Source organism: Orcinus orca, chromosome 19 (assembly GCF_937001465.1).
Source record: "Orcinus orca chromosome 19, mOrcOrc1.1, whole genome shotgun sequence".
Lineage (NCBI taxonomy): Eukaryota > Metazoa > Chordata > Mammalia > Artiodactyla > Delphinidae > Orcinus > Orcinus orca.
The window spans coordinates 57,953,781-57,969,985 of record NC_064577.1 but is presented as its reverse complement, the minus strand read 5'-3'; the positions used below and the strand labels follow the sequence as shown (position 1 = coordinate 57,969,985).

General features: G+C 38.3%; 1 protein-coding gene across 2 annotated transcripts in view; it reads right to left on the bottom strand.

Moving 5' to 3' along the window:
• The window catches only part of CA10 (carbonic anhydrase 10), a 622,326-nt gene that overhangs the window by 510,515 nt on the left and 95,606 nt on the right, over positions 1-16,205 (bottom strand). For both annotated transcript variants that reach the window (XM_004271808.2, XM_049701630.1), the window contains exon 2: positions 6,860-6,934. In XM_004271808.2, the coding sequence (XP_004271856.1) occupies positions 6,860-6,934 (75 nt within the window). The remainder of the gene's footprint in view (positions 1-6,859; positions 6,935-16,205) is intronic.

Here is a 16,205-nt window from a genome sequence, read left to right as displayed (position 1 = left end):
CAGCTGGGCCTGTGAGCCATGGCCGCTGAGCCTGCGCGTCCGGAGCCTGTGCTCCACAACGGGAGAGACCACAACAGTGAGAGGCCCGTGTGCAGCAAAAAAAAAAAAAAAAGTCCCCAATATTATTGTGTTACTGCCAATTTCTCACTTTATGTCTGTTAATATTTGCTTTATGTATTTAGATGCTTCTATGTTGGAACCATATATATTTCTAATTATTTAATCTTCTTCGTGGATTGATCCCTTGATCATTGTGCCTATATAATGTAGAAAATCATTATTTACTTCATTTACCATATATTTGCCTTTACCAATTAGAGTATTAGTAGACATTTCATATGCAAGACTTTGCACCAGGCAGAAGTCTGGGGTTGGCTACTTTATTCTTGGTTTACCCTGTAAACAGCACAGCTAACAGTAACCTCACACTAAGTATATGTTTGAAACAACTCATTCCAATGCCTCCAAAATTTAACTCACAGTATGCTTTACATACCAGAGAAGCTTCCATCCACTGCTTTTCCTTCAGACATATATGTGCTCATCCGTCTGCCCTGCCTATGCTCCACCATCCTGGTTGCAGCTTTCCTTTCATCACTTTAAATATATTGTGCCGCAGGCTTCCCTGGTGGCTCAGTGGTTGAGAGTCCGCCTGCCGATGCAGGGGACACGAGTTTGTTCCCTGGTCCAGGAAGATCCCACATGCTGCGGAGCGGCTAGGCCCATGAGCCATGGCCGCTGAGCCTGTGCATCCGGAGCCTGTGCTCCGCAATGGGAGAGGCCACAACAGTGAGAGACCCGTGTACCGCAAAAAAAAAAAAAATATATATATATATATATATATATATATATATATATATATATATATATATATAGTGCCACTCCCTTCTGACCCGCAGAAAAGTCTGCTGATAGCCTTATGGGTGTTCCCTTGTATGTAACTTGTTGCTTTTCCCTGGCCACTTTTATTATTCTCTCTTTATCTTTAATTTTTGCCATTTTAATTACAATGTGTCTTGATGTAGTCCCCTTTGAGTTGATCTTGTTTGGGACTCTCTGTGCTTCCTGGACCTTGATGTCTGTTTCCTTTCCCAGGTTAGGGAAATTTTCAGCTCTTATGTCTTCAAATATGTTCTCTGTCCCTTTCTCTCTCTCTTTTCCTTCTGAGATTCCTATAATGTGAATGTCAGTACACTTGATGTTGTTTCTGAGGTCTTTTAAATTGTCCTCATTTCTTTTTGTTCTTTTTTCTCTTTTTGTTCAGCTTCAATGATTTCCACTTCTCTGTCTTCCAATGCACTGAATTGTTCCTCTGTATCATCTACTCTACTGTTGGTTCCTTCTAGTGTACTTTTTACTTCAGATATTGTATGTTTCAGCTCTGTCTGGTTCTTCTTTACATTTTTAAACTCTGTTAAAATGTTTAACTTCTCACTCTGTTTATCCAAACTTCTCTCAAGTTCTTTGAACATCTTTATGATCATTACTTTGAACTCTTTATTAGGTAGACTGCTTATCTCCACTTCACTTAGTTTTTCTGTGGTTTTATTTTGTTCTTTCATTTGGAACATATTCCTCTGTTGCCTAATTTTTCTTAATTTGCTCTTTTTATTTCTATGCATTTGGAAGGTTGCTTACATTTCTCAATTGTGGAGAAGTGGCTTTTTTGTGGAAGATGTCCTAGGTATCCCAGCAGCACACTCACCTCTGGTCGACAGAGCTATATACTCTAGTGTGCTCCTATATGGGCTGAGTGTGTTGGTTGCCAGCCCTGCCTTGTGACGAGGCTACCAGTCACTGGTGGGCAGGGCTGGGTCACAAAGTGGCTGATTTCAAAGCTCCAGCAGTTCCTGGGGCTAGTGGCTGGATCCAGGTCCCAGGGTCTCTGGCTGCAGGGCCCAGGGGGTCTCAGAGTTGGTGCCTGTCCACTGGTTGGTGAGGGTGGTCTGGAGTTATTTATGCTGGGTCCTGGGCCCTCTGGTGTAAAAGCTGGGTTCTGGAATGGCTGTGGGCTCAGGGGGCTTTAAGGCAGCCACCCTGTTGGTGGGTGAGGACAGTTCCAGCACTAATAAGCTACAGAGAGGACTCCAAAATAGTGCTTGCCAGAATCAGTGTAACTGTGGTAGAACAAGATCCCCAAAATGACTGCCACCAGTGTCTGTATTCCCAGGATGAGCTCCAGTTACCCTCTGTCTCTCCAGGAGACTCTCTAAGATCAGCAAGTTGGTATGACCCAGAATCCTTTCAAATTACTGCTTCTTTCCTGGGTCCTGCAGTGTGTGAGATTTTGTGTGGGCCTTTTAAGATTGGAGTCTCTATTTCCCACAGCCCTCTGACTCTCCCAAAAGTAAGCCCTGATGGCTTTCAAAGCCAAACATTCTAGGGGCTCATCTTCATGGTGCAGAACCCCCAGGCTGGGGAGCCCAGTGTGGGGCTTGGATCCCATGCTCCTTGCAACTATAATTATCCTCCCATTTGTGGATGGCCCACCTGGGTCTATGGGTCTCGACTATACTGCTTCTCTGACCCTTTTACCTGTCCTGTTGTGGTTCCTTCTTTACACCTTTAGTTGTATATCTTTTATGCTAGTCTTCTGGTCTTTTTCATCAATAGCTACACTGTAAATATGTGTAATTTTGTCATGTCCATGGCCATTTGGCTCATAGCTGGCTTTTTAAAATTTACATTTGATTGTGTCACTCCAGAGCTTAAAAATGTCTTATAATCCCTCTATTTAAAAAACAGAACAAAACAAAACAACCAAAAAGCTGTGCCTAAGCTCTTGAACATGGAACACAAAGAATTTAACAGCATGGCCCCTGATGACCTTGCTGGTCTCCTCATTCATCACATCTTATCGTGTACCCTGCCTCTTAGAGACTCAGAGGTACCCAGCATTCCCCAAACCCACAGTGAATTTTCACTCCTCTTTGCCAGTGCTGTTTATCCTGATAATCCTCACATTCTTCTCCTTATCCACTTTGGATAATCCTGAAGATTGTCAAGACCCAAGACTTCCTTCCTTCCTGCTCTGTATTGAGAAATGTGACTCTTGAAGAATTTTTTGGGCTGCAAGTAACAGAAAGCCTGACTCAAAGTGGCTCCAACAACAAGATGTTTTTTTTATCTCAAGAAAAAAAATGCTGAGGCAGTTCCATGGTTAATTCAATACTCAAGTGGCCCATAAAAGATCTTGGTTCTTTCCAACTTTCTGTTCTGCCATCTTTAGTGTGGCTTTTGTTCCCAAGTTTTTTCAGTGGACTCCCCTCACAAGTGATGGAGAGAACTATTTATCATATGTTCATATCTGTGTTAGTGTATTAGTCAGGGTGTTCCAGAGAAACAGAACCAATAGAATGTGTGTGTTTGTGTGTGTGTGGGGGGTCTACAGAGAGAGAAATTTATTTTAAGGAATGGGCTCACATGATTATGGAGACTGACAAATCTGAAATTTTCAAGGTAGGCCAGCAGCCTGGAGGCCCAGTTGATGTTGCAGCTGAAGGCCAAAAACTTCTGGAAACACAAGTTCCCTCAGCCTTTTTCTCTTAAGGCCCACAACTGATTGCATGAGGCCCACCAACATTATGGAGAGTAATCTGCTTTACTCAGAGTCTACCAGTATAAATGCTAATCTCATTTTAAAAATATCTTCACAGAAAAGTCTAGAATAATGTTTGATCAGATATCTGGGTACTGTGGGTCAGCCAAGTTGACACATAAAAGTAGCCATCATGACGTCTAAATCAATCACTGTCAAAAAAAGAGGCTGAAATCACCATGGTGTAGATATAGCCAAGAGTAACCTTCTGGGGCTAGGAAGGTCTCCTTCCCTGAGCACATGACTATGTGGAGGTAAACACCCAAATAAAATTGGTGCTCTGTCTGTAAGGCAGATGGTGGTTATGGGTGATGCTGGATGAAGATACAGATTTAAGCAAGTAAACAACAAAATCTGTTAAACACCAGGCAGGCTGAATCCCAACGCTTTATGGCCTCCTTTATATGTCTTATAAACCCTATTACAGCCCTTATACTAAGTCATGGGTTTATTGCTTTATTTCCTCTTTAGACTGTGGGTTTATCCTTGTATAAGAACTATGTATCAGTTAGCTCTTTATCAACAGTCCCACACATGTGCTCAGTATCAGGTGGCTACTCCTTAAGTACTATTGAACTGAACAAAGTGGGCTATTCTGACACTAAATCAACCTTGTGTTTGTCATCACTGTAGAAATCATGTATTTTTATCTACTACAAGCTTTGTTAAGGTAACAGATTCACAACTATTATGTCAACTGATAATTATTTATGGACACTCTAGTAAAAGCTCATGGACAATAAAACTTGTCCAAATAATCTAGTCATAAGAGATTCTCTTCTCTTTTACACATCGATAATCTGAAAAAAATCCCAGGGCAAAGTAAAGAACATTCTTAACCTTATATTCAGTAATGATAATGAGAGAAAAAGGGACCGTTGGCCTAAGCACCAATTCAGATAAAGTGGGTCATCTGGAGTCTGTGAGATGTTAGAGTCTAAGGTCCAATTACTTAATTCACAAATTCTCATGACTCTTATCTTTTTAAAGACATCTGAAATTCCCAAAAGTTTAGGAATTGAGATTATCAGATACCAGTCTTCTTTACCAAGAAGCCAAAGAATTTTGGGACTGTTAAATCTAGAGAATGATGAAGTTTCCTCTCCAGCGGTCACTGTATGGAGACACTTTGAGCTTACAAATTCAAGGAACATTTACTAAGCACCTTCCATGTTCTAGCATCATGAGAGACCCTCACTTGCATGATTACATTTTTTAATTTACAGTTCTCTTCCTTTCTCAAACAGAGAAGTATCAAATATCCAGTTATGTTGTTATGATAAAATAATGATAGAAATGCCAACAGCATTACAGGTACTGACTCACACGATGCACCAGACACTTTACCTACATTATGCAATTTAATCCTCACAAAACTTTGTGAGGATGATTTGGTCCTTATCTTCATTCTAACAGATGAAGAACCTGGGGGAATGAGAGTTGGTAGGTGACTTGCTGACAGTTCTACCAGAAGGAAGCCATAGAGTCTAGATTCAACTCCAGGTCTGTCCAACTCCAGAGTTCATGCTCATAACTCCACACCTTACTGGTTCCCATATAGACGGTTTTATACATATTACCTCATTTAAAACTTGAAATAAGGGAAACTTAAATTCTTTTAAATCAACACATAAAGGAAAGATAAAACTTCTTTCCTGTGGTTGTCTTAGAAGCAACAACAAACTCAAAATAGGGACTTAAGTACATGTAAAGGAAAAATGTGTCAACAAAGGGGAAAAAGTCAAAAAACTGTGGAGCAGAAAAGCAAAATTTTCCAGAATGTATCCAGTATTATCCATGAGCATTTCAGTCACTATGGAGAATATTACTAGTTTAGCAAGATTTATAATCTGGCAGAATGGCCTTTGTTGCTCTAATTTAATAATCACGAAGCATAAAAATATTATTATAAATGTAATTTCTGGGATGTCTTGAATATGAGTAGAAGATTCCTCAGAAAAAAATACACAACCTTCTATCGATTGGAAAGGGATGCCCCCAATTGTAAGTGTAAAATGTCATATATCTATATCATGCCATATGAACACATCTGTGTCAATTAAATTATTGTAAGAATATTATTAGAAACTTGATCATATCTGGGTGAATTAATCAAGCCCAGTTTCTATGCCCACTGGGCCAAGACATAAATGTATCATAGTAAATTTATCAAGTTAATAATACCAATTTATGAAACTATTCAGCAGTCAACTGGCTTTTCCCTGGGTCATTCACTCTCTCTCACCATGCCTGCTTTCCTCTTAATGAAAAGCTTCAAAGGTATGTATTTATGTCCCACAATACAAATGAAAAAAGTGATGCTCAGAGGAGTTTAGCAACTTGCTTAGCTCTGCACAGCTGATATAATGAACTATACAGAAGGACAGGAAAAGACGACATAGCATCCAAGAATGAACCAGGTGACCTGGGGGCACCGCTCTTCCCACCTGCCACTAATTACAAAGACCTCAACTGACACTTGACCTCTGTTTTCATTGCCTGATTTGGAACCCCACATTGCCTCCTCTTGAGAGCTTTATCTCTTACCCTCTCACATATAAGCAGTTAAAAATACTTTGAAATATCTCACCTGCCTTCCCTTCCATCCTTCTCTTTAACATTCATGCTCTTTCTCTTTCCTCTTTCCCTACAATCTTGAAGAAGCAGAAGACTGAGGACTATAATTAGGATAAGAGTAGTGGGGGAAGACAACGACACTCTACCTTGTCTCAAAACTAATGTTATGGTATGTTTCTGGCTTTAACCTGTCTTCAGTTCTCTCCTCCATGCTGAAAACATCCACTTTACCTATGATTTTTTTACCTGGTATTTGGCCCAATCTGCTAAGTCCTGACCGTGAATGCTACTGAAGTGACATCAGAGACGGCGTGCATCCCAGCAAGCCTCATTGCTAGTTTTCAGACTTCCTGTTTCATTAACATTAAAAAATCACTCTTTCTCAACCAAATTTTAGCATACAGAACCTCAACCCCAACTCTTGCATTGCCCTCTCCCTGACACAGCCACCTGTAGATGGAAGGACATTAAGATGTAAGCACAGATGGAAAAACGTAGTCTTGGTTAAATTACCACTCACTTAATAAACTTTCTCTTGATGGAGGATTCATCTAACACATAAGTCAGACTATGATGCCTTTTGCAATACATTCTATGCCATGTAGCAAATGCAAAATTCTGGAAATAATACTACATTTCACTCAAATTATTTTCTTAAAAATAAAGTAATAAATGTGCATTTACCTGGGACAAAGCTTCCCTGGACCACCTCCTTGTATGCCCACCAGCCTTCATGGATTTTTGGTGAGTTCTGTTGAGCTAAAGCAAAAACAAAAGAGAAAACAGACTAAGATGAAAGCAGAGAAGTACTGTGTCCATGTTGTCCAAGAAAGAAGACTGACTATACATAAAATAATTCTTTTCTACCCATAAGTCATACTACAAACTGTAACAGCAGCCTACCACATCGTTATTTTCAAACTGATTATTAACCTGTAAATATACTGTCATAAAGTTTTATAAAAAACACTCAGGATATTTCTACTGATGAGAAATAGTGAGTATGTATTTAAGCCTATTTGAATTGCCCTGTCACTTATCTCTACCTCTATCTCACCTCTTTTCTTTACCTCTCCCTACACACATATACACACACATCCATATAAGGAATACCTATCAGTCTGACTGAAGCATCAATTCAAGAAACATCATTTAAAAGGAAGAAGGAAAAAGAAGCCCCTGGATAGTTGAGTACTGCAACTGACAAAAGTATCACTGAAAGCCTCTGTTCCATGAAGAGAGTTGCAAAACTTTTTGTTCTCTCTTCATCTCCAATCATTGTTTCTTCAACTACCCCATCCACTCAGATGTGGAATTATTTAAGATTTTAGCAGGCAGCAAGATAATTAGACCGTCTGAATCAAGTCTATTATAATGATGGAACTGTAGAGTTTTCATTAGCTTTCTTTAACATGCATTGTGAATGATCCAGATTCACCCTGCAAAAATCAGTCAGCCTAAGCAGGGCCCACTTGATGCCCATCAATTACAAAATATAGGCTAGAACTGAATACAGGCTAGAATTGAAGAAAATAAAGACATTTTACATAATATGTTTTCAAATTCCCAGTCTGGCTACCTACCGCTTGGCAATTTGGAAAGACAGGGCAGCACATTTAAAAGGCACCTCATTTAAAGTTCTGCTATACTACTACAGTAGTTTATCTGAGCTAGAGCACCAAGATAAGTACTGCATTTCCATTTTAACGTCTCCCAGCCAGATTGTCAATAATCATCTTGTTGTTGTTTACATCTGATTTCCCGTGGGTGGAGAGCTAAGAATTTCTTAGAACAAACGGGTGAACAGAAAGCAGCCTTATTTTCCACTGTGTTCTCTGCTTCTCTTTGTCTGTGGATTTGGATTTCCTTACTTGATGTGTAACCAGCCCCTGGGAAAAATCCAGCTGTCTAATAAAAAAAATTGTGTTGACAATAAATGCTGTCATCACTGTCAGATGACGAAATACACATAGCAAAGGCCCTTCTTTTGATAGTAAGGAAAAACTATTTCAATTTTATACTCCTTTTTGTTGTTGTGGCAGTTCCAACCACAGAAGATGGGTATAACCTAGAATCACCTTACACACTGGGCCAGACCCAAGCAAGCTGACATCAAAATTTGCATTGGGAAATAAATAAAGAAAAAAAATGGTGATGGAGCAGCGTATATTACTTTCACTCAAAAGCCTTAGAATGAGATCATGGTTAAAAGGCTCAAAGGTAGTTGGAGCTGAAAATCAACAGAAGGAAAGTTACTAACATTGCTGATTCCAAGAATCTCTGCAATTTGGATTTGCCACAAATTCTGATGTCATAATCTTCACAAAATTTCTGTTCACCTGCTTTTCCCAAGGAGACCATGTTTATTGCTCTCTCCACCTTTGTTCTACTCTTTTTTTTTTTCTGGAATTCCATCTTTATCTACTTATTGACTAGTCTTACTCAATCCTCAAAGCCTTACAAGTTCTCACTCCTTTCAGTAAATTTCTCCTATCATTCTACCTCCACTGTAGCCCCTCCTCTCCCTAAATTTCAGGACTTTACTGTCCACTGATTATTTGTCACTTGAAACATTTATTGAGGTCCTGTGATTGTCAGGTAGTGTTCTAAGAATCAAGAATACAAAGTTGCTATTTTCCAAAAACTTACATTCTACTGGAAGAAGACACAAAAAAGCAAAAAAAAAAAACCTGAATTAAACTATAAGAAGAATAAAATCTGAGAAAACAATAAGGCAAAAGAGTCATATATCACAATGTTCATTGCAGCACTATTTACAATAGCCAGGAAATGGAAGCAACCTAAGTGTCCATTGACAAAAGAATGGATAAAGAATAAGAGACACATATATACAATGCAATATTACTCACCATAAAAAGAAATGAAATTGAGTTACTTGTAGTGAGGTGGAGGGACCTAGAATCTGTCATACAGAGTGAAGTAAGTCAGAAAGAGAAAAACAAATACTGTATGCTAACACATATGTATGGAATCTTTAAAAAAAAACTTTCAAAAGAACCTAGGGGCAGGACAGGAATAAAGACACAGACATAGAGAATGGACTTGAGGACACAGGGATGGGGAATAGCAAGCTGGGACGAAGTGACATTGATATATATACATCACCAAATGTAAAATAGATAGCTAATGGGAAGCAGCTGCATAGTACACGGAGACCAGCTCGGTGCTTTTTGACCACCTAGAGTGGTGAGATATGGAGGGTGAGAGGGAGACACAAGAGGGAGATGATATGGGGAAATACGTACACTATAGCTGATCCACTTTGTTATACAGCAGAAACTAACACAACAATGTAAAGCAATTATATTCCAATAAAGATGTTTTTTAAAAAATGGATTAAAGACCTATTAAAGACCTAAATGTAAGACTGGACATTATAAAACTCTTCGAGGAAAACATAGGAAGAACACCCTTTGACATAAATCACAGCAAGATCTTTTATGACCCACCTCCTAGAGTAATGGAAATAAAAACAAAAATAAACAAATGGGACTTAATGAAACAAAAGCTTTTGCACAGCAAAGGAAACTATAAACAAAATGAAAATACAACCCTCAGATGAGAAAAAATATTTGCAAATGAATCAATGGACAAAGGATTAATCTCCAAAATGTATAAACAGCTCATGCAGTTCAATATTAATAAAACAAACAACCCAATCCAAAAATGGGGAGAAGACCTAAATAGACATTTCTCCAAAGAAGACATACAGATGGCCAAAAGACACATGAAAAGCTGCTCAACGTCACTAATTATTAGAGAAATGCAATTCAAAACTACAATGAGGTATCACCTCACACCGGTTAGAATGGGCATCATCAGAAAATCTACAAACAACAAATCCTGGAGAGGGTGTGGAGAAAAGGGAACCCTCTTACACTGTTGGTGGGAATGTAAGTTGATACAGCCACTATGGAGAACAGTATGAATGTTCCTTACAAAACTAAAAATAGAATTACCATATGACCCAGAAATCTCACTACTGGGCATATACCCAAGAAAACCATAATTCAAAAAGACACATGCACCCCAATGTTTATTGCAGCACTATTTACAATAGGAAGGTCATGGAAGCGACCTAAATGCCCATCGACAGATCAATGGATAAAGAAGATGTGGTACATATATACATTGGAATACTACTCAGACATAAAAAGGAATGAAACTGGGTCATTTGTAGAGATATGGATGGACCTAGAGACTGTCACACAGAGTGAAGTAAGTCAGAAAGAGAAAAACAAATATTGTATATGAATGATTTGCAAGGCAGAAGTAGAAACACAGATGTAGAGAACAAATGTATGGACACCAAGGGGGGAAAGTGGTGGTGGTGGTGGTGGTGGTGGTGGGATGAATTGGGAGATTGGGATTGACATATATACACCAACATGTATAAAATAAATAACTAATAAGAACCTGCAAATTAATTAAATTAAAAAAAAACACAAAGTAGTAGGTTGTTTAGGCTTTGTATTCCTGGAATTGATCTAATCATTTAGATCATAGCAATGACTAAATCATAATAATAACAATAATAAAAAAATATTAGATAGAGAAACATACTTTGCAGTATAATTAAATAAGTTGAGGTAATAGAGAATGACTTGAAAGACACATCAGATTGTGTAACAGTGATGACTTTTCAGATTTTTGACACTCAATCTGAAATTTAAATGACAAAGAAGATCTGACCTCAAGAAAATCAGCAGCTGTAGTATTTCAGGTGGATTAAAATATCCTAAGAAGCCAGGCAGGAGTGGCTTTTTTTTACTATTATTTATCATCTTAGAATCAGGTATAGATGCATTTTCCATAAATATTATAGATCAATTTGGTAGTAAAGTCTATTCATGTTTTAAAAGATGCATGAAATTTCAGACCCCAAAAGTTTAAGTCCATGTCCAGATTCGCTTGGCCTCCCATAAGTCATAGCAATAAGGAAAATGTATGTGTTATATTCAGAATACTAAAATGGTATTAACATAATAAATCAACTTTTAAACCACAGTTGATAAACAATTGATAATTTCTAAAATCAATGAGTTAGTCAATTGTGGGATTAATCTCACTTCACACATAACTTGCAATCACAAGTAATAGCTTTGAATGAGACTAAAATCTCATATCTCTCTTAAGCTTGAACTCAGCAAGGCTAAGTCAAATGAAATGAAAGGAAACAAGCAGAATTATTGGTGTCTTTTTTTTTTACATCTTTATTGGAGTATAATTGCTTTACAATGGTGTGTTAGTTTCTGCTTCATAACAAAGTGAATCAGTTACACATATACATATGTTCCCATATCTCTTCCCTCTTTCATCTTCCTCCCTCCCACCCTCCCTATCCCACCCCTCCAGGCGGTCACAAAGCATCGAGCTGATCTCCCTGTGCTATGCAGCTGCTTCCCACTAGCTATCTACCTTACATTTGGTAGTGTATATATGTCCATGCCTCTCTCTCACTTTGTCACAGCTTACCCTTCCCCCTCCCCATATCCTCAAGTCCATTCTCTAGTAGGTCTGTGTCTTTATTCCTGTCTTACCCCTAGGTTCATCATGACATTTTTTTTTCTTAACTTCCATATATATGTGTTAGCATATGGTATTTGTCTTTGTCTTTCTGACCTACTTCACTCTATATGACAGACTCTAGGTCTATCCACCTCATTACAAATAGCTCAATTTCGTTTCTTTTTATGGCTGAGTAATATTCCATTGTATATATGTGCCACATCTTCTTTATCCATTCATCCGATGATGGACACTTAGGTTGTTTCCATCTCTGGGCTATTGTAAATAGAGCTGCAATGAACATTTTGGTACATGACTCTTTTTGAATTATGGTTTTCTCAGGGTATATGCCCAGTAGTGGGATTGCTGGGTCATATGGTAGTTCTATTTGTAGTTTTTTAAGGAACCTCCATACTGTTCTCCACAGTGGCTGAACAAATTCACATTCCCACCAGCAGTACAAGAGTGTTCCCTTTTCTCCACACCCTCTCCAGCATTTATTGTTTCTAGATTTTTTGATGATGGCCATTCTCACTGGTGTGAGATGATATCTCATTGTAGTTTTGATTTGCATTTCTCTAATGATTAATGATGTTGAGCATTCTTTCATGTGTTTGTTGGCACTCTGTATACCTTCTTTGGAGAAATGTCTATTTAGGACTTCTGCCCATTTTTGGATTGGGTTGTTTGTTTTTTTGTTATTGAGCTGCATGAGCTGCTTGTAAATTTTGGAAATTAATCCTTTGTCAGTTGCTTCATTTGCAAATATTTTCTCCCATTCTGAGGGTTGTCTTTTGGTCTTGTTTATGGTTTCCTTTGCTGTGCAAAAGCTTTGAAGTTTCATTAGGTCCCATTTGTTTATTTTTGTTTTTATTTCCATTTCTCTAGGAGGTGGGTCAAAAAGGATCTTGCTGTGATTTATGTCATAGAATGTTCTGCCTATGTTTTCCTCTAAGAGTTTGATAGTTTCTGGCCTTACATTTAGGTCTTTAATCCATTTTGAGCTTATTTTTGTGTATGGTCTTAGAGAGTGATCTAATCTCATACTTTTACATGTACCTGTCCAGTTTTCCCAGCACCACTTATTGAAGAGGCTGTCCTTTCTCCACTGTACATTCCTCCCTCCTTTATCAAAGATAAGGTGACCATATGTGTGTGGGTTTACCTCTGGGCTTTCTATCCTGTTCCATTGATCTTTCTGTTTTAGTGCCAGTACCATACTGTCTTGATTACTGTAGCTTTGTACTATAGTCTGAAGTCAGGGAGCCTGATTCCTCCAGCTCTGTTTTTCGTTCTCAAGATTGCTTTGGCTATTCGGGGTATTTTGTGTTTTCATACAAATTGTGAATTTTTTTGTTCTATTCGTGTCTTTTGAGAGGCAGTGTGAAATAATGGAAAGCACACAGCAACCTGTAACTAAATCCTAAATTTATGACTGAATTTTGTGTCACTTTGAGCAAACAATTTCATCTTTTAAATGCTCAACCCACCCCCCTCCCAAAAAAAAACACCTCAGTGTCCTTACCTGAAAATTGGTAATAATTACGTTGAAGGGCTGTCAGAAGGACAGTCAATATGAGACAATACTTTGTGCTTGATATATAACATCTATTACTTTAATTATTTGATGTTAGTCGTGGTGGTATGGGGCAGGGGAGGAGGGGCAGTGCAACCAAATGCCAGAAGGGGAATGTGGCAGAAGCCGAAAAGTAGAAAATTGCTCAGAAAAAGAAACCAGGAATTATGGTATAATTTTACTTGAATCTGGTTGAAATTAAAAAAAAAAAAAAATGATGGCCTGAAGAAACATGATCTGCACACTCTATCCTCCAGATCCTGAGCCAACTCATGGAAGGAAAAAAGATAGCCCTGCCTGACCAAGGGAGAGTTCAAAAGCCCCTGATGACATTCATGACATTTTCAACTCAAAGTATAGTCACCAAGGAACCTGTGAAAACAGAACTGATTCAGGGAACTCATGCAGGTAACCTGTGCTATTTGCTGGGACAAAGCCCAATGCCCAATGGGGCTGCAGGGAAAGCAGACAAAATGACCCATTGGAATCAGCATGGTGGGAAATAAGACCATATGCAACTCTTAGGAAAAGACCAGGTGGTTTTATTAATTTATTTTTTTCTTCATATACCATCAGCTCAACATCTTTTTCTCCTTTCAAATTCTGATCTACTCAGTATTTGCTTATCATGCACTATATGACAGGTGCTGTCACATACTTTATAAGTGGTAGAGCCAGTGAATTATGAGGATATCTGAGTTGTGTAGATGACCCAAACTAGAGTTCCATTATTTAAGTAACAAAGACAAAAGAAAAGTTTGAAACTTGAATTATCTGGACAGTTGTAGCTGGAAAGATTTGCTCATTCTACCTATCTCAGCTACTATTTCAGTAAAGATAATTCAAAAATTTATATTCCTCACCTGGATATTTCATTCTAGTTCTATCCAACCTTTCTAGCAGCCCCCTAGATAAGGTATCGCTCCATGATCATAACAATTCTCTTTTGCCCCTGTGACAAAGACAGTGCTAATAATTCATTTTCCTCTTCTTCCTTAACAAGAGAAGCCTTGGTTTTTAGTAAGGCACATTGACTTCTCAGAATAAAGACTACATTTTCCTACCTCTCTTGTAGCTAGGTGTGGACATGTGATTTAAGTTCTGGCCAATGAGATGCTAGCATGTAGCACATCCAAGAAATGTTACAGGGAAATGCTATGCCTCTTCTCATCTCTTCCAGGATGCTAGAATGTGGACATGATAGCAAGAGCTCAAGTAGTCATCCTGAACTATGAAGCAAAAGCCTCATTTCTAATAACAAGATAGATGGAGCTGGAATGCCTACATTTAGAAGAGAGAAATAAACCTTCTTTGGTATTTTCTGTTACTCACTACTGACAGTAATCCATATACTGATACACACTCACCTCCAATACCCAAGGAATTAAGACATTGATCCTACTTCTGCTGTAGCTCTAATCTATTTTTTACTATACATTTATATACTACCTAGACAGAGGTCCTCAATAATTACTTAAATGAGTAATTACAGCTGCCTAATAACAGTACATCTTATCTCCATGTTCCCTGATGCTACCCCACTATTAAGACCCCTTTCCCTAAAACAATGCTTTTCTCATGTCTTTCATTGCCCCTTTAAAATTCTTTGATGATTTGCAACTATTTACAAACAATATCCACACTCATTGATCATAATTCAAGGATCACAATGATAACCCTGCAATGACTCCCTTTTGGTTACACAGTGATGGGCAAGTGATGTTTTCCATGCTCTGTCAGGTGTGGTTAACTTATGTTTTCAAAACTCACTCTAGGGGCTTCCCTAGTGGCGCAGTGGTTGAGAGTCCGCCTGCCAATGCAGGGGACACGGGTTCGTGCCCCAGTTCGGGAAGGTCCCATATGCTGCAGAGCCTGCGCGTCCGGAGCCTGTGCTCTGCAGCGGGAGAGGCCACAGCAGTGAGGGGCCCACGTACCGCAAAAAAAAGAAAAAAAAATCTCACTCTAGTCTCCTTTGAGATTCATTTCTCTGTGCTCTCAAAGAAGGTATTATATACTTCTGCTTTGTTGTATTGGGTTGGCCAAAAATTTCATTCGGGTTTTTCTGTAATCTTACGCATTTTACAGAAAACTCCGAACAAACTTTTTGGCCAGTTCAATATACACTATTTTCTTAAATTATCTCTTCATGGCTTTATAATTCTGACAGAACAGGTGTCCAGTAAATATTTCTAAACTGAAGTAAATTTAAATACTTTTTTTCATTGATTGACCCTACATCCTATTTGAACTGTCTTCTCTTGTTTATGTGTCATTTGCTCATGCTACTTATTTTTCCTGTAACATCATTTTCATCACTGAATATCCAAAGTAATTCAATTCTTCAAGTATCAGCTCAAAGGCCACTTTCTCCTTGAAAACGTCCATGTTCCTTCTAGCTGGAAGAAAGCTTTTTCATCTCTGAAGTTTCTTACCAATTTATGTATAACGTTTCCTTTCAATCCAATTCAACATGATTCAATTCAATCAATCCAATCCAAAAATAATATTTAGAGTATACTCACGATATTTTACTACCTATTCTAGGTTACTATTTTGGAAAGGCTCACAGTTCAATGAGAAAGAAAGAGGATACATTTCACAAATTTGAGGCTAATGTTTATGCAATATATTAGTTAAGATAATGCAAGTGATGATAATGCTAGTTTACCTGCTGCAAAAAGTAAACTCTAATATCTCAATGGTGTAGTACAAGTTTATTTCTCACATATGTAAAATCCCAAAGTGGTTTTCCTGATTGTTGCACAGCTCTCCAATTCAGGGCCCAGGCCTTCTGCCTTGTGGCTCTGCTTTCTGCAACATATGAATTCAAACCACCATGATGCGTACATCAGGCCAGAAGGGAAAAGTTGTTTTCATGGCATAAACCTAGAAAGGATACTCATTACTTCTTCCCACATTTCATTG